Here is a 25236-nt window from a genome sequence, read left to right as displayed (position 1 = left end):
TATTTTATTTTTATATATTTTTTTCCCTCTACCTAAAAGATTTCAGTTTGTTTTTCAATTGAGTGGTACAGTTTATAGGTCACATTAAAGGTGGAAAAAGTTCTGAAATGATTTATTTTTGTCTCATTTTTTTACATCACAGAAACCTGACATTTTAACAGGGGTGTGTAAACTTTTTATATCCACTGTATATAGTGCCTACACAGACAGTTCAATCGCTTAAGCTTTAAATTCAGCTTTAAAATACTGTACAGTCGGTAACCCTCCACAGTGGATGCATATACTATACATCCTAGCAAGGGTAGATGTAATACCGGAAAGTTTCTCTGCTGCAGAAGAGTGCCCTCTGATGTACAACTGATGAAATACAAGCAGTTAAACTAAAACATTAACCAGTACAGGAACGTCGCATACAGGATTGCGTCTTTGCGGCGGCCCTGTTATTCCTCCTGGACGCGCCGGGGCGTCATCTCGCGAGACGCGAGATTTCCTGTGAGCGTTCACAGGAAGTGCAGGTAAACTAGCTGATCTACAGCCTGCCAGCGGCGATCGTTCGCTGGCAGGCTGTAGATGCAATTTTTTTAACCCCTAAAAGGTATATTAGACGCTTTTTTGATAACAGCATCTAATATACCTGCTACCTGGTCATCTGGTGGTCCCTTTTGTTTGGATCGACCACCAGAGGACATAGGTAGCTCTGTAAAGTAGCACCAAACACCACTACACTACACCCCCCCTGTCACTTATTAACCCCTTATTAACCCCCTGATCACCCCATATACAGGGAGTGCAGAATTATTAGGCAAATGAGTATTTTGACCACATCATCCTCTTTATGCATGTTGTCTTACTCCAAGCTGTATAGGCTCGAAAGCCTACTACCAATTAAGCATATTAGGTGATGTGCATCTCTGTAATGAGAAGGGGTGTGGTCTAATGACATCAACACCCTATATCAGGTGTGCATAATTATTAGGCAACTTCCTTTCCTTTGGCAAAATGGGTCAAAAGAAGGACTTGACAGGCTCAGAAAAGTAAAAAATAGTGAGATATCTTGCAGAGGGATGCAGCACTCTTAAAATTGCAAAGCTTCTAAAGCGTGATCATCGAACAATCAAGCGTTTCATTCAAAATAGTCAACAGGGTCGCAAGAAGCGTGTGGAAAAACCAAGGCGCAAAATAACTGCCCATGAACTGAGAAAAGTCAAGCGTGCAGCTGCCAAGATGCCACTTGCCACCAGTTTGGCCATATTTCAGAGCTGCAACATCACTGGAGTGCCCGAAAGCACAAGGTGTGCAATACTCAGAGACATGGCCAAGGTAAGAAAGGCTGAAAGACGACCACCACTGAACAAGACACACAAGCTGAAACGTCAAGACTGGGCCAAGAAATATCTCAAGAAAGTATTTTTCTAAGGTTTTATGGACTGATGAAATGAGAGTGAGTCTTGATGGGCCAGATGGATGGGCCCGTGGCTGGATTGGTAAAGGGCAGAGAGCTCCAGTCCGACTCAGACGCCAGCAAGGTGGAGGTGGAGTACTGGTTTGGGCTGGTATTATCAAAGATGAGCTTGTGGGGCCTTTTCGGGTTGAGGATGGAGTCAAGCTCAACTCCCAGTCCTACTGCCAGTTTCTGGAAGACACCTTCTTCAAGCAGTGGTACAGGAAGAAGTCTGCATCCTTCAAGAAAAACATGATTTTCATGCAGGACAATGCTCCATCACACGCGTCCAAGTACTCCACAGCGTGGCTGGCAAGAAAGGGTATAAAAGAAGAAAATCTAATGACATGGCCTACTCTTTCACCTGATCTGAACCCCATTGAGAACCTGTGGTCCATCATCAAATGTGAGATTTACAAGAAGGGGAAAACAGTACACCTCTCTGAACAGTGTCTGGGAGGCTGTGGTTGCTGCTGCACACAATGTTGATGGTGAACAGATCAAAACACTGACAGAATCCATGGATGGCAGGCTTTTGAGTGTCCTTGCAAAGAAAGGTGGCTATATTGGTCACTGATTTGTTTTTGTTTTGTTTTTGAATGTCAGAAATGTATATTTGTGAATGTTGAGAAGTTATATTGGTTTTACTGGTAAAAATAAATAATTGAAATGGGTATATATTTGTTTTTTGTTAAGTTGCCTAATAATTATGCACAGTAATAGTCACCTGCACACACAGATATCCCCCTAAAATAGCTAAAACTAAAAACAAACTAAAAACGACTTCCAAAAATATTCAGCTTTGATATTAATGAGTTTTTTGGGTTCATTGAGAACATGGTTGTTGTTCAATAATAAAATTAATCCTCAAAAATACAACTTGCCTAATAATTCTGCACTCCCTGTAGACCCCCTGTCATTGATCACCCCCCTGTCATTGATTACCCCCCTGTGAGGCTCCATTCAGATGTCCGTATGTGTTTTGCGGATCCGCGGTGTCCATGTTTTGCGGATCCACGGATCCGCAAAACACATACGGACGTCTGAATGGAGCCTTACAGGGGGGTGATCAATGACAGGGGGGTGATCACCCCATATAGACTCCCTGATCACCCCCCTGTCATTGATTACCCCCCTGAAAGGCTCCATTCAGACGTCCGCATGTGTTTTACGGATCCGATCCATGGATCCGCGAATCCTCAAAACACATACGGACGTCTGAATAGAGCCTTAGAGGGGGGTGATCACACCATATAGACTCCCTGATCACCCCCCTGTCATTGATCACCCCCCTGTAAGGCTCCATTCAGAGGTCCGTATGTGTTTTGCGGATCCACGGATCCATGGATCAGATCCGCAAAACACATACGGACGTCTGAATGGAGCCTTACAGGGGGGTGATCAATGACAGGGGGGGGTGATCACCCCATATAGACTCCCTGATCACCCCCCCTGTCATTGATTACCCCCCTGTAAGGCTCAATTCAGACGTCCGTATGTGTTTTACTGATCCACGGATCCATGGATGCATGGATCGGATCCGCAAAACACATACGGACATCTGAATGGAGCCTTACAGGGGGGTGATCACCCCATATAGACTCCCTGATCACCCCCCTGTCATTGATCACCCCCCTGTAAGGCTCCATTCAGAGGTCCATATGTGTTTTGCGGATCCACGGAACCATGGATCAGATCCGCAAAACACATACGGACGTCTGAATGGAGCCTTACAGGGGGGGTGATCACCCCATATAGACTACCTGATCACCCCCTTGTCATTGATCACCCCCCTGTAAGGCTCCATTCAGACGTCCGTATGTGTTTTGCGGATCCAATCCATGGATCCGTGGATCCGCAAAACACATACGGATCCATGGAACCATGGATTGGATCCGCAAAACACATACGGACGTCTGAATGGAGCCTTACAGGGGGGTGATCAATGACAGGGGGGTGATCAGGGAGTCTATATTGGGTGATCACCCCCCTGTCATTGATCACCCCCCTGTAAGGCTCCATTCAGGCGTCCGTATGTGTTTCGCGGATCCGCAGATCCGTGGATCCGCAAAACATGGACACCGCGGATCCGCAAAACACATGTCATTGATCACCCCCATGTAAGGCTCCATTCAGACATTTTTTGGGCACAAGTTAGCAGAAATAGATTTTATTTATCTTTAGGTTTTTCTTACAAAGTCTCATATTCCACTAACTTGTGACAAAAAATAAAATCTCATACCCCTCACGGAATCCAAATGCGTAAAATGTTTTAGACATTTATATTCCAGACTTCTTCTCACGCTTTAGGGCCCTAAAATACCCCACATGTGACCCCATTTCGGAAAGAATACACCCCAAGGTATTCGATGAGGGGCATATTGAGTCCATGAAAGATTGAACTTTTTGTCCCAAGTTAGCGGAAAGGGAGACTTTGTGAGAAAAAAATAAAAATAATAATCAATTTCCGCTAACTTGTGCCAAAAAAAAAATCTTCTATGAACTCGCCATGCCCCTCATTGAATACCTTGGGGTGTCTTCTTTCCAAAATGGGGTCACATGTGGGGTATTTATACTGCTCTGGCATTTTAGGGGCCCTAAAGCGTGAGAAGAAGTCTGGGATCCAAATGTCTAAAAATAACCTCCTAAAAGGAATTTGGACCCTTTTGCGCATCTAGGCTGCAAAAAAGTGTCACACATGTGGTATCGCCGTACTCAGGAGAAGTTGGGCAATGTGCTTTGGGGTGTCTTTTTACATATACCCATGCTGGGTGAGAGAAATATCTCTCTATAATGACAACTTTGTATAACAAAATGGGAAAAGTTGACTTTTAGAGAGATATTTCTCTCACCTAGCATGGGTATATGTAAAAATACACCCCAAAACACATTGCCTAACTTCTCCTGAGTACGGCGATACCACATGTGTGACCTTTAGGATTTCACAGGGCATTTTTAACACATTTGGATTTCAAACTACGTCTCACGCATTAGGGCCCCTAAAATGCCAGGGCAGTATAACTACCCCACAAGGGACCCCATTTTGGAAAGAAGACACCCCAAGGTATTCTGTGAGGGGCATGGCGAGTTCCTAGAATTTTTTATTTTTTGGTCACAAGTTAGCGGAAAATGATGATTTTTTTTTTTATTACAAAAGTCTCATATTCCACTAACTTGTGACAAATAAAAAAAACTTCCATGAACTCACTATTCCCATCATGAAAAATACCTTGGGGTGTCTTCTTTCCAAAATGGGGTCACTTGTGGGGTATTTATACTGCCCTGGCATTTTAGGGGCCCTAATGCGTGAGAAGTAGTTTGAAATCAAAATGTGTAAAAAATTCCCTGTGAAATCCTAAAGGTGCTCTTTGGAATGTGGGCCCCTTTGCCCACCTAGGCTGCAAAAAAGTGTCACACATGTGGTATCGCCGTACTCAGGAGAAGTTGGCCAATGTTTTGGGGTGTCTTTTTACATATACCCATGCTGGGTGAGAGAAGTTTTCAATTTTTGTCACAAGTTAGTGGAATATGAGACTTTGTAAGAAAAAATAAATAAAATAAAAAATCATTGTTTTCCGCTAACTTGTGATAAAAAATAAAAAGTTCTATGAACTCACTATGCCCATCAGCGAATACCTTAGGGTGTCTACTTTCCGAAATGGGGTCATTTGTGGGGGTTTTCTACTGTCTGGGCATTGTAGAACCTCAGGAAACATGACAGGTGCTCAGAAAGTCAGAGCTGCTTCAAAAAGCGGAAATTCACATTTGTGTACCATAGTTTGTAAACGCTATAACTTTTACCCAAACCATTTTTTTTTTACCCAAAAGACATGTAGAACAATAAATTCAGAGAAAAATGTATATAGAAATGTATTTTTTTTTGAAATTTCGATTAATAACAAAAAAGGTAAAAATGTCAGCAGCAATGAAATACCACCAAATGAAAGCTCTATTAGTGAGAAGAAAAGGAGGTAAAATTCATTTGGGTTGTAAGTTGCATGACCGAGCAATAAACGGTGAAAGTAGTGTAGTGCAGAATTGTAAAAAGTGGTTTGGTCATTAAGGGTGTTTAAGCTAGGGGAGCTGAGGTGGTTAAAGGGTTTGTGTCACTACAGAAAATGGCATTTATCATGTAGACAAAGATAACACAAAGCACTTACTAATGTATTGTGATTGCCCATATTGCAACTTTTAGCAAAACTCAGTATTAGGATCTCCGCTCAAATATGAAGTAATATTTATGTAACTAACACATAATTATGTAACTAATATATATGTAACTAATATAATTATTTTTGAGTGAATTGAAGCATCAGAAGTGGAATTCGATCCGAAATTTAGGGAAAATTTGATTCACCACAAATCTGAATTTGCTTGCGTTATTGCCGTGTGCATCAACTACTGTCACATTCATATACAAACTACAAAAATTGGCGTGGTGTCAAAAGGCAAGAAGTGCTCAACCCCATATGCAGTTGTACATCTATACCCAGGGGAGCAGATCCTGCACTTGTGGCCCGTTGCTAATGGCGATCCCCAGCAAAAATTTATACAGTGGAGGATGCCTGCAGCGGACCACTTGTGAGCCGAAACATCGCAAGTTTGCCACAATATGGGTGAATAAAAGTTTTTCACTTTTACTACTCAGGAGTGCAGTCCCACTTTTTTCGTTCTTATACTTATTGGGTATTGCCGCTACCTTTTGTTGGACCTTGCACCCATACCCCGGATGGTGCTCCCGCTGGACTTTTTTCTATATATATATGCAGCAGGCTGAATTCAGCCTGCTTTTCTGGGAGGGGCGTAGGGGGCTTCTTAAGCTCAAGCCACCCAGCTCTCCGGGTGCACGTCCTCTCTCGCCTTCCGCTTGGTAGGAGGAGTTGCACCTGTCAGTCCTGACTTCCGGCCGAGCTGCCCGCACGTGTGGCGTTTCTGTGCGCCAGAACCCGCCGCCTGGTAAGTTGCCCCAGCTGTCCTTCATCCCCCTCCTGCTTCCACCTCCACTCCCCCCGCGCCTCCACCTCTCCCCCCCCCCCCCCCCGCCGGTCCGCTCCTTCGCCCGCCGTTGCCTTGCCTCCATGCGCTCCAGCGTGGAGCGCATCACGTGGCCGCCGGACGCTTGGGCGGAAGTCGGCGGGGGGCGCTGGCACGATCCACCTGCCCCCACACTCAGACCGGCGCTCCCAGTCCCCAGGGCTCCACAGATCCCCCTCCTACCTGCCGCCTCCCCCCCGCAGGACCCCGTCGGCTCCCCCCGGGTCCATCGCGGCGGTCCGCCCACTCCCGCGACTTCCGCCCGCCGTGCGTCCCAGCGTGGAACGCACCGCTCCACCACGGCGGGTCGGAGGTTGCCGGGGGGGGGGCTGGCCGGGCTCGGCATCCACGACCGCTTCCGCCCGCCACGGTCCACCGCACGCCGGGTCCCTGACATGCATCACAGACCGTCCCAAGTCACGGGCATTCATGGCCAAGCAATCTGCAGTGAAATTACTGTCAGCCGTGTTCACACTGCGCCGCTGCTGGACCAACACTTTTAAATTGTCAAGATAAAGCCCTTGAGGCTAATCATTTCTCAGCACTGTCATGACACACATCACATTTCAGACTAGTTTCATAAATACCCATCGTTCCAGGGGGGTGATGGCGTGGCCCTCAAACAAACCACCTCATGAACACACTGGGGCAGACGCAGCGCAATCCCAGTGCTGCGCTGCCACCAGGTGCCCCCCACTCACACACCCCAGCACACACTGCTCACGAAAAAAAAAAAAAAAAAAACATGCACCCACGGCCATGCCATCCCAGTCCACTCACCCCCCCCCCCCCCCCCACCTTCCCTCAAAGGGAAAAAAAAAAGGACAGAGGAAAACATTTTTTTATTTTTTTTTCTCCCACTACTTTTCTGTCCGCAGGAACGCCCTGCTTTCTTCTCATCTCTTTCCTCTCTCTCGTCGCTTGTCACATGCAAAACTTGTTTCCCTCCGTCCTTCCCACTCCACCTGTCTGTGTCCGTCTCTCTCTTTGTTTTTTCCGGGTCACGCAACCCATGTGTTTTCAAGGTGGTACGCCCAGGCCCCACCTTGTCCCAGCAGTCATCTTCACAGGTACGCCCTGAAACCGCCCCTCAAACCCGTCCACCCAGGATCGCCCTGGCTCACATTTCACTCAGCCATCCCTCGCTACAACTCCATCAGTTCCGCCGGAACGCAACCCCACCCATGGCACGTGTTTTCCCACTCCTTGGCTTGCCGCCGCAGCAGTCACGCGTCATTCCCGGCACCGGCCCGGTCATATCCCAGGAAACCTCTGGTCACACACCAGTTGCGGTTTTTCCCAAATCAATACGTTCGGTCTTGTCCTTTCAGGTGACTAAGCTACTCCGTGAGTGCTCCCTTAGAATCCTTTGATCCCATTTTTGTCTTCCAGGTAAGTAGCGGCCACGATTCGCTATTCTGGCCGCCCGGCATAGCCAATCGTGGCATCATATACTGTTCTTTTCAGGTGAACTAGGGATAATCTCGGCTTCGCCAGGTCTTTTTCCATCCCCTCTATTCGCGGCATTAACGGCTCCAGTATCTTAAGGTAAGTTGATAAACCACGCCCAGCAACGGGACCTCGCGTCCTCCGGCCTCGCCCCTGACGCAGGGCACCACCGTCCCGCTACGCGCTTCTCTCTGTAACACCACCCGCACCCACCTCGCTTCCCCCTCCAGCTTTTTCTTTTCCCTCTTCATTTTTCAGCTCTAACATGTCCCACGTTTCCGATCTCGAGGACGCTCTATCGACCGTAGAGTCCGCGGTATCAGAACGAGCAAGTCGCTCTTCTTACCGGACATGGACCATCCCCAAGATGATTGCCGAGCTGAACATGCGAGGAATCCGCCATTTGGCCACAGCCCGAAAGGCTGGATTATATCGCCTATTGTTTCCTGAGCCATCCACAGGGTCCACGGAGCAGATCTCCATGTCTACCATACAGTTGTCACTGACGCAACTACACGCCACTATCAATAATTTGTCCAGTTCCATCTGTGACATCAACACCAGGCTCCAGGCAGTCGAAAGCAGGGACGCTTCACCTGCCGCACCCTCCAGTCCCGCCCCTGGTCCTTCCACTTCCACTTCCCAGCCGTCTTCCCCAAGTAGGTTGTCCGGGGCGCCCGAAATAGCACCCTTCTTTTTCGTCCCCGAAAACCTGCGCAGGGACATTCTCGCAGGCAAGGACGTGAACCTGGCTGCGGTCCTCATCTCCACGCACGACATGGTGGAAAACCGGACCATCGCTTGCAGGGATGTGTCCGTAGTCCTGAAGGCCAAAGACTCCAGGTTGAACAAAAAACTCTCCATCCCAGAGTTCGTGCTCGCGTTCAGCCTCTACCGCGACATCATCTGCGCGGCACACCCAGCCAGAAGAGAGGAGCTGGACGAATACCTATACAGGGTCACGGAGCTTGGGCACAAATACGGAGGATTCGCGTTTTATGACTATCACCGGTCATTTTCGGCGAAGGCAGCTGCAGCCCTCGCCCAGTTCCAGCATATCACCAACTGGGCCTCCCTCGACATGGAGCTATTCTGCAGACACTTTGCAGGTCTCAGGTCTCCTTTTTGCTCCTACTGCCAGTCAGTCCTGCATGCCTCCGATTGGTGCCCAAACTCCCACGCCTCCCCCCTGCCCAAACAGCAGCCCAGCACTTCTGCCCCCCAGAAACCGGGTCCGCTCCTGGACAAATTAGGTCGCCCTATCGTGTACCTGGGAAAAAACCAGTTGTGCAATAACTTCAACTCCAGCTTCTGCAACTATAGCAAATGTAAGGCGCTCCACATTTGTTCCACCTGCTTCCGGGCCCACCCCCAGTCCTCCTGCTCCCAGCGCTCGGCCAAAAGCTGACTGGCCCACATTAATGTCCCGCTTCTCATCTCCCTCCTCAATACCCACCACGATCCCGCCTTCGTCCATTTCCTGCATTCCGGTTTTTCAACAGGCTTCCACACCGGCCTGGTCACCCTGCCTCGGGATTCCTGGAAGACCCCCACTCTCATGTCAGCCATGACGGACCCGGCCTCGGTGGATTCCCTTCTGCAGGTCGAGCTGCAGAAGGGTTTCATCATAGGGCCTTTTCCCACCCCTCCCTTCCAGGTCTACAGGGTGAGCCCCATCGGGTTGGTCTGCAAAAAAAATACCAATAAAAAACGATTAATATATGACTTGTCAGCGCCTCATGCATCCAGCCCTCCGAGCCTCAACTCATTGATACCATCAGAAGAATACTCCATGCACTACTCTTCCCTGGACCAAGCCATCCAACTCATCCTACAGGTAGGGGCAGGTGCTTGGCTCTCAAAAGCGGACATTTCGGACGCTTTTAAGCTTCTACCAATCCAACCCTACCTCTGGAGGTTTCACGGGATCAAATGGAGGGACCAGTACTACTTTGCCACCCGCCTCACGTTCGGGTCAAAAAGCAGCCCCTGGCTCTTTGATCAGTTCGCCCAGGCCCTCCATTGGATCCTGGTAAACCACGGCAGCTGTCCCAGAGTCATACACTACCTGGACGATTTCTTACTGGTCGAGAACTCGAACCACGTGCCCGACAGATTGGAAAGCCTCCTCAGCATTTTTTCCGCCTTACAGGTCCCAGTGGCGCCATCAAAGGTTGATGGCCCTAACACGGTCCTCACCTTCTTGGGTATCACGCTTGATACCTGCAGAATGGAAGCCAGACTCCCAGAGGACAAACTAGTCAGGCTCCAGTCATCCATTTCTGCTCACATCGGTTCCCAAACCATGTCCAAGGGCGACCTGCAGTCACTTTTGGGCTCTCTCAACTTTGCAACCCGCATCATGCCACAGGGACGATCCTTCACAGCAAGACTCCTCCAATTGTTACCCACAGCCACAACCCAGGACTCGCTGATCCAACTGGACCGTGAAGCCCTGGCCGACCTTGACATGTGGAGGGTCTTTCTGTCAGCATGGAATGGCATCTCCATGTTCGTCCCTCGCTGGAGTCCCACCTGCCCGACCGTGTACTCCGATGTGGCAGCATCCGTCGGGTTCGGCGCCTTATTCGGCCACCAGTGGTTCGCTGATTCCTGGCCCTCACAGATCCTCTCAGACCCTCAAGCCATCCAGTCCTCTCCTCTCCTTGAATTGTACCCCATCGTGGCAGCCGCACAAGTCTGGGGCGAAGTATGGAGCAACATGCCCGTGCGTTTCATCACCGACAACCACACGGTCGTCGACATCATCTCCAAAGGCAGATCCAGCTCACCCAAAGTCATGCGCTTCCTACGCAAGCTCGCCTGGCTTGCCCTCAAGTACAATTTCCATGTTTCTTGCACCCACATCCAGGGTATCAGGAACGTCGCAGCAGATGCCTTGTTTCGCTTAAACCTAACTCTCTTCTTCCAGGTCATGCCACAAGCCGAGAGAATCGGGATTCCACCCCCGGACTTCGGCTCTCTGATCCTGGACTAGACAGGCACCTAGTCATGGCTCAAACTCTCATCCGCAAGTCCCTGTCCGAAAACTCCACAAGGAACTACCAGTCCGGTTGGAAAGCCTTCGATGTATTTCGTCACCTTCACCCCAGGGGCAACGTAAGCGAAACTGCTTTCATCATGGCTTTCCTGGCATACTGCCACAAGGACCTACACCTCTCTTTCAGCACCATCAGATCGTATCTGTCAGGAGTCCAGCATCACCTCATGATCCGTCAGCCAGACAGCAACCCAATCTTTTCTTCCCACGCCATCAAAGCCACACTGCGGGGTATTCAAAAAAGCTCTCACAAATCCGGACTCTCCAGGCAACCCGTCTCAGGGGACCTGTTCAGGAAACTCTCATCCTCCCTAGACGGCAGTCCTTTTGGCCCTTTCAGAAGCTGCATTCTCAAAGCCGCCCTCTACCTAAGCTTTTACGGCTTTCTCCGGCCCGGGGAATTCACCGGCACCTCTCCTCACAACTCAGGCCCTGCTCTAAACCAACTCACCCGTAGTCACGAGCATTTCACTTTCACCTTGCCAGTCTCCAAAACCTCACAAACCGGGCCCCCAGTGCACATAGAATACTTCCCTACTTCCAACTCCTGGTGTCCCGTGGCCGTCCTCAACAGGTTACTCACCACCCTGGGTAATCGGGCTCCCGCCAGCCCTCTCCTTCCTTTCCCGTCACGACCTCTCACGTCCTCGCAGTTTGTCAAACACATTCGCAGCCTCGCGTCCGGGTTAGGGTTCAACCCCCAGGCCATCACGGGCCATTCATTCAGGATCGGAGCCGCCTCCGCTGCCTCCAAACATGGGGTCCCGGCCCATATCATCCGCAAGATGGGCCGCTGGAAGTCCTCCTGTTTCTCACAATACATCCCGCATCCGAAAGCCGAAATCGCCGCGGCTTTCTCTGACTTAGTTCTGTAGTACCATCTTTCACAATAAAGAGTCGCTCCCTACACCTTTCCTACTCGTATTTTGCCCCCTTTATTTGGCCTACCCTCGTCACGTGGCAACAGGCACACCACCAGCCACTGTAGCTAGATTAGGTTCAGTCACACTCTCCAGGCTTCGCGCCGTAGCCAGGACCACAAATGCAGCAGGCTGAATTCAGCCTGCTTTTGTGGGAGGGGCGTAGGGGGCTTCTTAAGCTCAAGCCACCCAGCTCTCCGGGTGCACGTCCTCTCTCGCCCCTCCCTCCCGACCCTTCTCTTTACATCTCCCATAGGGTATGCCCCCTTTATTTGGCCTACCCTCGTTACGTGGCAACAGGCACACCACCAGCCACTGTAGCTAGATTAGGTTAAGTCACACTCTCCAGGCTTCGCGCCGTAGCCAGGACCACAAATATATATATATATATAATGTAGAGATTGTTTTTATGAGTATTTTGGTCTAATGGGATGAGTAGGCACGCAGGAGATAGAGGTACGCTGGAACTTTCAATTCAGTTTTATGTGAATATATGGTCCCGATCATGTGACTGGACGCTGTCTCAGCTACCTGGTTACAACGCCTGTCAGGTGATTACCAGGAGCTGGATCACATGGGGTATAGTCATGTGACGTATGTTTTACATGTGATTCCTAGTATGCCATGCGCGATTTGTCTTTGTGGGAGGCGATCATTTGATGACGTCTTAGTGAGAAAGCGGTATGTGCGTTCTAACGGTGCCCTCCAAGTGGAGCGGAAGTTGGATACTCACATCGCGCAAGCGCACTTACACAGAGCCCACGCCAAGATCCTCATGTGCACTAAGGTAATCACGACTGGTCTTGATAAACAATGTGTTTTTAATTATCACACATTGATTCACCTGTACACTAATTATGCATTTGATATTTTCACCTGAGCATGAATTGAATATTTATATGTATTTTACGTGTTTATTCACATTTTTTTATAAAACTTGATAGATTATGATAAATGAATTAATTTTGATACACCCATGGACACTATATTATATTTATACGGTTTATTTTTTATGCTTTTACTTAATTATATATATATATATATATATATATAGAGAGAGAATATATATACACACATAAAACATACCGATGCTGTTCTTATTAGGCTAGTGCAATAACTGTACTTTTTAATGGGGGGGGGGCAATTCTGAGGTTTGTAATGGGTCCCCATGATTTCTATGCACACCCTTGGTAAATAAAAAATGGCACCAAAAACACCATAATAGTGGATGTTAAAAATTTTTTAAAAAATGCTGCCATTTTAATGCATTTTAAAGTGCCAGAAAATGAAAGCTTTTAAAATTAGACATTGTAAACAGTATGGCATTTATTACAGTATTTTTAATCCACGTACTATCCGCCTTTTGTGCAGACGACACACTGACCCATTCATTTCTACTGGGCCATACACACATCAGTATTTTTACAGATCTGTTTTTCCATCTGCAAGTTATAGAACAGGTCTGTTTTGCAGATGATAATATCCGTTTCTTTTAATGGAAGTGAGAAAATAAATGCAATGTGCACAGAAGGACTGAAATACGGACACAGTAGTGTGCGTGAGGTCTTAAGATTATTCTAAAAAATCACAGATGTAAGGAAAAAAACTTGCCAACATTCAGCATATGCATTTTACAATGACTTTATTTTCAAGATACAAAGAGAGCAACATCGAGTCTTTATAATATTCAGGTACATTGTTTCTCCAGATTCACATGGCAAGTAACTTAACATTGGTTCTAACTAGTCTCAAGATCAGTCTTCCTACACCAGTTGGCTACTCACTAATACCATGTCACCCGCTGATTAATAAATTACGTGACTGTAATAGAATAGGTACGTTGCTCGATATGCAAGGAAAAATGATCTACAAACTAGTATTTAGTTATTATTGGTTTTTGCACAAGCAACATATGGTTAAAATTTTTATTTATTTTGAACACAGGGGTCTAAGTGTAGAATAATATGTTACATATTTTAGTGATTTACTCATCAGACGGATTTAAGGCAAAAAATTTTGTTCTATCACAATGACTTCCTCTGTTGTAATAGTTGTTGTTGTAGTAGTGCTTGTAAAATTGCCATTATCAACTGTAAAGGTCTCAGTTATGGTCTTGGTTTGAGCTGGAGTACTGGTGTATAAGTTAGCCTGAAAAGGTTGCTGATTTGGAGCAACACTTTCATTTCCTGAGTTTTGAGGTGCTGGTCTTTCGGTGAATGTCATGGGGGGACCAAACCCAATAGTTGTTCTGGAGTAAAATGGTATAGCTGAGCTGTTGATATTGGTTGTAACAGTGGTGGGACTAATGGTCTTCACTTCAATATAGACAGTTGTAGTCTCATTCAGCTCTAAACTCGACATCTCTGTGCGGTTCCTCAGTTCAGTTTTGGATGTGACACTGACTATACTGCTGCTTCTCAGTGTGGTCACAGTGATATTTGGTTGTGGCTGAATGGTAGTTTTCAATGGTGTTGTTGGAATGGATGTGGTAGTTGGTGGTGGGGGTGTAGTAGTGATTGGAGTTGTAGTAGTTAGGGTGGTAGTTGTAGTAGTTGGAATAGTAGTGGTAGGAGTTATAGTGGTTGTAGTTGTAGGAATTGTAGTAGTTGGTGTTGTAGTTGTGGGGGTGGTAGTTGGAGTTGTGGTAGTTGGAGTGGTAGTTGTTGGAGATGTGGTAGTTGGAGTGGTAGTTGTTAGAGATGTGGTAGTTGGAGTGGTAGTGGTTGGAGATGTGGTAGTTGGAGTGGTAGTTGTTGGAGATGTGGTAGTTGGAGTGGTAGTTGTTGGAGATGTGGTAGTTGGACTGGTAGTAGTTGGAGTTGTGGTTGTTGGAGTGGTAGTAGTTGGAGTTGTGGTTGTTGTGGTAGTAGTGGTTGGAGTTGAGGTTGTTGGGGTGGTAGTGGTTGGAGTTGTAGTAGTTGGTGTCGTGGTAGTGGTAGTAGTTGGAGGCAGAGTTGGAACAACAAATGGAGATGGATCTGAAAGTAAAACATTAATAATTAAACATTTATAATAACTTATGTAGTAAGAAAATAAATTATCCCTTTAAATATGTAATTCAGAATGATAAATACTAACAAAGGGAGGAAGGGACACACTGAAAACTTTTCTGCTGCATAAGATTTAGACTATAAATCTAAGTACATTTTGTTCATGGTATAGAAGCAGTTAAAGGTAATGCCCACTTCAAACAATCCCTTTTGAATAGAAGGCAAATATGATAAACCAAAGATGCAGGGCCGTTCACATGAATACAGGCTGTATGCACATTTGCACTGAAATGGATCACCCCCTTGTCGATAATATGTCAAATGAAAGATGTTACTGTGAAAAATGTTTTTTGCGTTTATTCACCACATGCACTTGCGTGGTCATGTAGAGGATTTATCATTTCCCCCACACCAGTTTTCTGGTGTAAAGAAGTTTCAAACCTTGTGTTTGCCACTTTTAAATGCCATTGCACTTAAATGTAGGAGCAATTACTGTTTCTACTCTTCCCTTGGCATGGAGAAAGTGAGGATGTTTTATGTCAATTTTCTGGAGTAAAAGAAGACTGAAATCTACTCCAGCTACAAGCAGGCGCACAGACTGCTGTATAATGTGCTTAATTTTTGATGAGGCAAGTGTCTCTTCATAAATTATGAGCATCTTCCGACAGAGCAGGAGATATAATAGACCGATATAAAACAATGACCTTTGATAACACCCCCATGATAAAAAAAGCTATATAATGGATAAATGTTATAATTTTTTTTTAAAACAATATTATAAATAGGGTCATTGATTCTCACCTGTGCAATAAACCTCAGACTGCAAACTTCCAGAGAACTTATAGACATAGTATCCTCCGGGGCAGGCTTTCACAGGAATGGTTCCTGCTGCTCTGCATCCACTTACTGTGTTAGATTGCAGACTCATCATGAAAATTCCTTGTCCTATAGCTGGATGAGTGCTATTAAGAGTAAAAGCTTCAGCTGATCCACATTTTACAGCACCAACACAACCTTCTTGCATTCTTAAACCAGTTCCAGTGTAGCGGAACCAACCAAAGTTGTATCGATCGGTGGTGAATACACCGGTGGAGTTGATTGTAGACAACCTACTGGTTCCATTCAGCAACTGGTAGTTTAAGCATGGGTCTGCACACTGTACAACCCCAGTAACATTTAGACAGTCTTGGTCAAAAGCACAAGTTGCACTGGAGCATGCAACATTTCTGCTGCTGCCACAAAGAAAAATGCCAGCCCTGTTTACACAAGTCGTTGATGGGACACACTTGTTCAGTGTTGAATCTGCACATTCATTGATGTCTGTGCAGACTTTATACCCTATCCTGTTATCCCAGTAATAACCTTGGGAACAGCAGGTACTTGTAGTGCATGAGGCAATAAGGGCGCAGTTCGTTCCATTTCCAACATAGCCAGAAATACAGCTGCAGGTCACATAACCTGTTTTCTGGGTGCACACAGCAGCCGTAGGATGGCAAGAAGCACAAGTCTTTGCATCTGTGTTAAATAGAAAGACAAATAACATAGTAGTTACTGAAAAATGAAAAGCATTATCTATAGAATAGCAGGACCTCCAACAAAGAGGCTCCATGTATAGATATATGGAATGCAGGTGTAGTAGTCACACCTGGGCCCTTGTGCCTGGGATTTAAGGCCCCTCAGTCCATAAGAAACGCCAATATTATAAATGGCACATGTAATGTGTGGGACATGGTGGAGGACAGAACTGAACAAATGATGGATGCGGTACACATGTTATAAAGTAAACATACAGTAGTACATATGCATGTCATATACATGTAGAAATGTCTCATGCAAGAAACGAAATGGTGCTGCATAATGAAAGTACATCAAGGATTGGCATGGCAAAGTTGTCTGACAAAACCAGGATTAATTGAATTATCACAGTCTAGATATTTAAGACTTCTACATTGCCTAATAGTGTATTAGTATAAGATAATCCATACATCTGTCAGAGGTACTATGCAGATTTAGCATTGGGAAACAGTTCAATAAAGAAATGCATATAATCAGATCGGGAACTGTCCTCCACCCATAGAGTATAACAGTGCCTCCCACCTAATTTGTGCCATTTAAAATACCAGTGTGATGTGGCAAAGGGGCTTTAACGGGGACCTTTCACCTTTCTTGACATGCCTGTTTTAGTAAATAACTGTATTCCACACACAATGACAATCCCAGAGCATCTATTCTCATGAGTCTATGTTGTGCCATTCTTTTATTATTCTTGCAAGAGGTTTATGGATAAAGATACAGATGGGTGTTACCAGTTTGGGGGGTGTTTCTGCACAGTCTGACACTATCCAATCAGTGCTGTCAGTGTCAGAATTTTACCGAATCTTCTAAGATTCTGTGCGTTTCGGATTTGCTGAATTTTTCAAAAAGGTTGTTTTGGGTTCGAATCTATTCGTTGCGAACCAAAGTTGCTCCAATTGCCCTGGAAATTGGTATATAACGCACTCTAGTGCTCTAAATTACAGCTCCTATCTCGTTTTGTTAATTGTTTACAAATGTTTTCATTTTCACTCGCTCATCCACTTTCTCTGATACAGTGTCAGGTTTAGCTGTATCTACTTTTATCGTTGCTGCCGCAAACTGTGGTTATTGCTTGGCCGCAACTGACTGCAATTATCTCCTGCCTGCTGCTAACAGAACACTACTGATTGCTTATGCGCTGGGTGCCATTTTACAAGATTCGTCCAAATCAAACCAGAAAAGAGTGGTGTCAGTGGTGCTATTCATAAATCAAATATTTTTTTTTTTAGGGATCCACAAGCCCAATATGAAATTCTGACTGCATAGAACCAGGTGAGTATTTACTGTTTCTGAGGGTGCACATTTTGGCATATCTACTGTGAAGGGGGCACGTATCTTGGCATAACTACTCTAAGGGGGCACATCTGGACATAACTACTATGAGGGGGCATTTCTAGTGTGAACAGGGCACATATATTTGCATAACTACTGTGAAGGGGCACATGTGAGCCTTACTACTGTGAAGGGGGCACAATTTGTGCGTAACTACTATGAGGGGCACAATGTAGACATTACTACCCTAAACGGGCACATATGGGCATTACTACTGTGAAGGGGCGCAGTGTGGGCATTACTACTATGTGCTGGCACAAAGGGGGGAATAATTACTATGTGGGGGCATTAAAGGGACTGGGTGTGTATAGTTATGCTTTGGGCAGGGTTAGAGGCATGGCCTAGTATGGAAAAAATTGCTATGCACGGCGCATGTGTTATTCCTCTTTGCAATTTTCTAAAGTTGCAAGGTATGCAAGCGATCTTGAGCTAGGGACAGTGTTAATGCAACCTGTTAATAGAACAATATTGGAGAGGAAGAGAACAGGGAGATGGCAGGGTAAATACAGGAAAAGTGATGAGAGAGTGTATTCCTGTGTGCATCTCTGTGCACTGCACCGACATTCAGAGTTAATCCGGGCAAGTGTAACTTATCATCCTGTATATAAGTGTGCAGTGGAGCAAAATTTATCATAGCTAATCCCCTCTGTTAGCTGTAGCATTACGTTGCGTCCATATTATGGGCAGGTGTAATTTATTACCCTGTACATAAATGTGCAGTGGAGCAAAGTTTATCATAGCTAATCCCTTCTGCTAGCAATACACTACGGCCAACAGACAGTTGCCCGACTCTCCAAAGGAACGGGCAATGGCAAAAATGTTGCTGCACAAATAGCAGCAAAAAAAGAGGGGTGTTAGCAGCCGCAGCAACAGGCCAGAGCTGCCACTATCATCCAGCGATCATGTTTTGACCAACAATCCAGCTGTACTGGAATGGTTGACTCGCTCATCAACATCATCTCAACTGACAACAGATATACACAGCCAGGAATCAGTGGGTTCCTCTGGCACCACACATAGTTGGCATGGCCAGGGAACTGCCTCTATGCCCTCACCTGTCCTGAACCTGCCTTGCTTTTGCTGCTGCTATTGATAGCTGCCGTGTCTGCTCTGCTTTTCATCGACTATGAGCTTTGTGAGGACAGTTAGCAGTCACAGGCCAGTCAAGATTTGGAGGAGAGGTCTGCTGCACACTCCTTTAGGCGTGCAACTACAGATGATGACAGGGAACACATGTTGCGAGAGGTCAAAGATGTGTGCAAGAAGAAGGTGAGGGTGACACAAGTGATGACCAAACATTTGTAGATGATGATGTAGCCGATCGCACGTGGGAGCCGGGTGAAGAGGGGGCATCATCATTATCAGGGGCAAGGATGTCAGTGTGCCTGTGAGACAACAGGGCGGAATCAGTGGGAGACCTGGAGCCAAACTCAGAAGGACGTCATCATGGCAGTCGGTTTGCAATGGAGAATATTAGAAAAGAGAACATCTACATCAGAGGGGACATAACTGGATGTAAGAGGTATGTGGTGCTGTATTTTCCGGTATATGTGATAGCACTGTATGTAATATTCATTATTTAGCGGGTACAGGGTGGGGCTGGGCCATATTTCTGCATATCAAATTTTGCCTCAGGCAGCAGAAATGCTAGAATCAGCCTAGAAGCCGTGTGCATTGAGCCAGTATAGAGACACTGTTCCTTCCATATTATAGAGTTGTAGGCACTTGTGCTCATATTTCTGTTTTTCTGTTCTGTTATAGGAACAGAAAAATGAAAATAATGGCAATCATGGAAATGTGATACGACGGACGTCAACAGCGTCCGCCAGCACTATTAACTATAATGAGGTTCATCGGATTTCTATCTTGGTGTCCATCATGACAGAATCTACATCAGAGGCTCCTAATGTAGTCTCCAACACAGATGTAGTCTGTGTGATGTAGTCTCCAAAAGAGTCTAAAATATTCTCTCCAGACAATCTGTAGTCTGCTCTAATAAATACTAGAGGAATTATAACACAAGTGTATCATTTCATGTCAAGTCAAGATGAAATAATGTAATCAAACTTTTATCATCACAAATTATCAAATTCTACAAAATGAATGAAATCTATAAAAACAATTCTGTACTGATGTTGAAATTTCTGCTATAGCAATCATTAAACGTTTACTTAAAAATTAGTCTTAATTTTGTTGGGAAAATAATTATTACTGACTTTGGGAGTTGGCAGCTCCCAAACAGAGTGCCAGGAGGGATAGCCAGAGCAACGGGTTCATGTTCTGTCCTACAATGAGAGAGAGAGAGGTACAATCAGCCAAAAATAACATCAAATTTCAACTTTTTAGGAACCGAAAAAGCCTGAAAAGTCTAAAGTAATAATAATGAAAAAATGCCTCATCATTCTAGAGGGACAGAAGAATATAAGGGTCAATTTATTGCCTGAGATTGCATTTACCTTACCAAATAAACCAGTTACATAACAAATTCCATTGTGCTATACATCTGCATACAAATCAGCCAGATGTGCTGAGAATCCTGAACCTGGAGAATCAGTTTTAGCATCTCTAGTATATAAAACAAAATTCAAGCAAACACACAAACATATACAGGATTTACCAATATAATACTTTTCGTCTTTCTTACCTTCTTGCTTTATCCAATTCCTATCCTAATTGTATATTACACTGACTTCTATGTTCCTGCTCCTGGAGTTTGGAATTAAACCGTTCTGTTTACAACAGACTTGCCAAGTCAACCAATCACAGCACAGGGGCGGGATTACACACAAAAGGCGCAGTATGCTATATGATGGTAGATGAGTGAAAAGAATACACACAATCTGTATTGAGCTTGGGACAATACAAACATCCATTTTGTTTGCTTTTACACATAGTTTAGTCTTTCATCTCCTGTGACCATGAAGTGTAACGTCACACCTGCATTTCAATCTGGTCTAAAATCATCACCTTCTTGCTCCTCTCAATAGACTGTGGTCATAAATGGCCTTTACTTTACGTCTGTCAGTAACCATCTATATAGGGATTCAATAAGGTTTCCTATAATGCAGCTGTAGGCCATTTATAGAACTGACATTCTAGTGCACTTACATGTATCACTTAATAAAGGGACACTTCCGTCAGAAATGTTTATACATAGAAAATTTGTTTTTAGAAATGTTTGCAGTTTTTTTTTATATGGCTGTTCTGCATTACTTACCATTAAATTCAAAATATTATCCTTCTGTAAGCGTCAGCACAGACAGATAACACTTCTATATACAGTTGCAAGAAAAAGTATGTGAACCCTTTGGAATGATATGGATTTCTGCACAAATTGGTCATAAAATGTGATCTGATCTTCATCTAAGTCACAACAATAGACAATCACAGTCTGCTTAGACTAATAACACACAAAGAATTAAATGTTACCATGTTTTTATTGAACACACCATGTAAACATTCACAGTGCAGATGGAAAAAGTATGTGAACCCTTGTATTTAATAACTGGTTGAACCTCCTTTGGCAGCAATAACTTCAACCAAACGTTTCCTGTAGTTGCACAACGGTCAGGAGTAATTCTTGACCATTCCTCTTTACAGAACTGTTTCAGTTCAGCAATATTCTTAGGATGTCTGGTGGGAATCGCTTTCTTGAGGTCATGCCACAGCATCTCAATCGGGTTGAGGTCAGGACTCTGACTGGGCCACTCCAGAAGGTGCATTTTCTTCTGTTTAAGCCATTCTGTTGTTGATTTACTTCTATGCTTTGGGTCGTTGTCCTGTTGCAACACCCATCTTCTGCTGAGCTTCAGCTGGTGGACAGATGGCCTTTTCTCCTGCAAAATGTCTTGATAAACTTGGGAATCCATTTTTCCTTCAATGATAGCAATCCGTCCAGGCCCTGACACAGCAAAGCAGCCCCAAACCATGAGCCCCCACCACCATACTTCACAGTTGGGATGTGGTTTTGATGTTGGTGTGCTGTGCCTCTTTTTCTCCACACATAGTGTTGTGTGTTTCTTCCAAACAACTCAACTTTGGTTTCATCTGTCCACAGAATATTTTCCCAGTACTGCTATGGAACATCCAGGTGCTCGTGTGCAAACTGTAAACGTGCAGCAATGTTTTTTTTGGACAGCAGTGGCTTCCTCTGTGGTATCCTCCCATGAAAGCCATTCTTGTTTAGTGTTTTATGTATCGTAGATTCTCTAACAGGGATGTTAGCATATGTCAGAGACTTTTGTAAGTCTTTAGCTGACACTCCAGGATTCTTCTTCACCTCATTGAGCAGTCTGCGCTGTGCTCTTGCAGTCATCTTTACAGGACAGCCACTCCTAGGGAGAGTAGCAGCAGTGCTGAACTTTCTCCATTTATAGACAATTTGTCTTACCGTGGACTGATGAACAGCAAGGCTTTTGGAGATACTTTTATAACCCTTTCCAGCTTTATGCAAGTCAACAATTCTTAATTGTAGGTCTTCTGAGAGCTCTTTTGTGCGAGGCATAATTCACATCAGGCAATGCTTCGTGTGAAAAGCAAACCCAGAACCGGTGTGTGTTTTTTATAGGGCAGGGCAGCTGTAACCAACACCTCCAATCCCATCTCATTGATTAGACTCCAGTTGGCTGACACCTCACTCCAATTAGCTCTTAGAAATGTCATTAGTCTAGGGGTTCACATACTTTTTCCACCTGCACTCTGAATGTTTACATGGTGTGTTCAATAAAAACATGATAACATTTAATTATTTGTGTGTTATTAATTTAAGCAGACTGTGATTGTCTATTGTTGTGACTTAGATGAAGATCAGATCACATTTTATGACCAATTTGTGCAGAAATCCATATCATTCCAAAGGGTTCACATACTTTTTCTTGCAACTGTAGGTGACCCATCCTCAGTTTACTGCTGCTGTTATGGGCATATATCTTAATATAACAGTACATTGTAGAATTGGGATGACACTATGACAGCTCTGTTGTTCACTTGATAGGCCTTGATATAAATGGCCACAGAAGAGCATCGCACTCATCAGTGTAATGTGTGATGCTCGAATTGAGTCACTAACCCCCTTCCCTCTCTAGTCGGAGTGAATAGTTTGACTGAAAGTTAAGTTAGGCTATGTGCTGTGCTAGAGGTCCAAACAAAGCAGGTTAAAGAGTCTGGACAGGAAGTAGAATACACAGAGCGCCTTAAGGAGGACCTTTCATCTGTTTAATCCTAGTCTAATTAGGGTCTCACCTTATAGGGCGGCCCCCACTGAACTGATGTCATCTGACTTTTTTTTTTTCAAAGACCGCTGTTGTCCCCCGTTGATTTCGGCTCCTAGTCGTTATATTCTAATTAGCCGACTTGGTTATACTAGGCAGAGACAGGAGCGGTTCTCTTCGCCCTGGCTGTGAGCAGTGCGCTCTGATTGGATGTGCTCACAGCCAGGGAGAAGAGAACCGCTCCAGTCTCTGCCTAGTATAACCAAGTTGGCTAATTAGAATATAAGGCTCCGAAATCAACAGGGGACAACAGGTGCGATAACATCAGTGGGGGCAGCCCTATAAGTTAAGACCCTAATTAGACTAGTGCTAAACAGATGAAAGGTCCTCTTTTAAAAAAAATTATATATAGCAAAGAATCCACCTGTTGTTTTTTTTATCAAGCAAAAAAAAAAACCAATATATAAAATATTTAGGTATAGGTATATTTGCAAAAACATTGGGAGAGTGGTCATGTGACTGCATCCTCTGTGGAGACTGTACTTGGAATGTGATCTTGGAATGGGCTGGTCGACACTCTCAATCCACAAGCAGAGTAGGCAAGGGGATGATGGAGGTTGTAGTGGGTGGAGTTTTTGTAGCAGCACACAACACTATAGGAAGTGTTGTGGCTGCTGCTCATCTACGCCCCCAACCCAGAAGTTCAGGTTGTAAACAATGGAGTGCAGCGGGAGCATGGAGATTGAAGTGAAGTTTTAGGAAAAGTTGACAGGTACTTCATTATGCTCTGTAGGTGACTAGAAGAGGTTTAAACAATTAAATAAAAAAAATTTAGGAACCTTCACAACCCCTTTCACGTTTCCTGTGCAACACCATACATAATAAGATCTGATATATCTAATATTTGATATATATATATTATTTTTTTATTTTTTTTTATTATAAAACTAGAAAAGTCTTTTGGTTTTTTTTATCACCCCTTTTTCATGCATAAAGAATTTGTAGAAACCGGGTTTCCATCTTTTTAAACTCCCTTACCACTTTCCAAAAAGGGGCCGTGGTGGGAGCATAGTGTTGGCAGGGCAATTGGCCCAAACACATTTACGCCAGTTTTCTGAAATACACGCCAGCTAGGACCTGGCATAGATTTCAGTTTAGGCACACAGACTGCCAAAAGATGTGCCTAATTTATGATGAGGTGTGTGCCTCGTCATGACTTAAACAAATCTTCTAGTCCCCCTCTAAGACTAAGGAAAGTGACAGTTAATGGGGTTGGCCACATTCTGGCTACTTGTGACCAATGTGTATGTAAAATGACTATATGGTACTGTGCAGTTTGATCATTCATCAGCCTTGCCCCATTGTTAGGCAAATCTGTGCTATCCATAATATGGCTGCTGATGGAGGGTCATATGACCAGACCAATGGTAATTTCTCCTTCACCCTAATACATTGCACCAAACTTACAACATTGCAAGTGCAGATGGTAGGTACAGTAAATTTGAATTGAGGTATCATCACATGGAGATAATTTGCCTGGTCACATGACCCTCCATCAGCAGCCATTTTATGCACAAGACCTCTCTGTGGACAGCACAAAAGGCTTGGCAAACAAGGGGGCATACATTATGGAATATAAAAAAGGGTGCAGATTTCAACAAAAACTATATTAGTAAGAGCCATATAATCATCTTACAAACACATTGGTCAACAGTAACCAGAAACTGGCTGACCCTTTTTATAAAAATTGGATAAAAATACAGAACAAACATTTCCTCCAGCTTGTAGCTACCATAGATTTCAGTCATCATTTACACCAAGAAACAGGCATAAATGATGATAAATCTGCTGGAGCCATTGGCCCTGCCAAGACCACTCCCCACCATGCCCCCTTTTCAGAAAGTGCTGCAGGCAGCAGTAGAACACCACGTGCACAAACATTTTTGCACAAATCAAATTTAAAAAGCTCAAACCTGGGTTTTCTGTTGTATGGAGATGATACATCTCAATCAATGTCTTCATACTTGATGCTACATGTCTACTGTAACATTTGACTAGAGGTACCATTTAAATATCTTAAAATGAGAAGAACACAGATGTCTGCCTTGCTTTGAGACCATCTTATCACTAATACATCAATGACTTGTGAATTGTCTTCAGATCTGTCTGGAAAAAAGATATCCATGAATTTTGTATGTTCTCTTTAAGTTTGCATAGGTTTCCT

General features: G+C 44.7%; 1 protein-coding gene across 1 annotated transcript; it reads right to left on the bottom strand.

Annotated features, from left to right (window-relative positions):
* Positions 1 to 13906: 13906 nt before the first annotated feature.
* On the bottom strand, positions 13907 to 20106 carry LOC122931575 (mucin-2-like). Its single transcript, XM_044285650.1, has 3 exons — positions 20019 to 20106; positions 15697 to 16410; positions 13907 to 14883 (listed from the first exon to the last, which is right to left on the bottom strand). Exons 1-3 carry the CDS (start codon positions 20077 to 20079, stop codon positions 13907 to 13909), a joined length of 1752 nt encoding a protein of 583 aa, XP_044141585.1. The 5' UTR covers positions 20080 to 20106.
* Positions 20107 to 25236: the final 5130 nt, after the last annotated feature.

Source organism: Bufo gargarizans, chromosome 3 (assembly GCF_014858855.1).
Source record: "Bufo gargarizans isolate SCDJY-AF-19 chromosome 3, ASM1485885v1, whole genome shotgun sequence".
NCBI lineage: Eukaryota > Metazoa > Chordata > Amphibia > Anura > Bufonidae > Bufo > Bufo gargarizans.
This window is presented reverse-complemented; position numbering and strand designations above follow the sequence as displayed.

Bases quoted from the DNA above. Each gene is read 5' to 3' on its own strand.
- LOC122931575 (XM_044285650.1), bottom strand. From the start codon at position 20,079: ATGAACCCGTTGCTCTGGCTATCCCTCCTGGCACTCTGTTTGGGAGCT. The intron at 16,411-20,018 runs GTCAGTAATAAT...TATTTAACACAG, and splicing joins GGGAGCTGCCAACTCCCAAA to ATGCAAAGACTTGTGCTTCT. The intron at 14,884-15,696 runs GTGAGAATCAAT...TTTTACTTTCAG, and splicing joins GTCTGAGGTTTATTGCACAG to ATCCATCTCCATTTGTTGTT.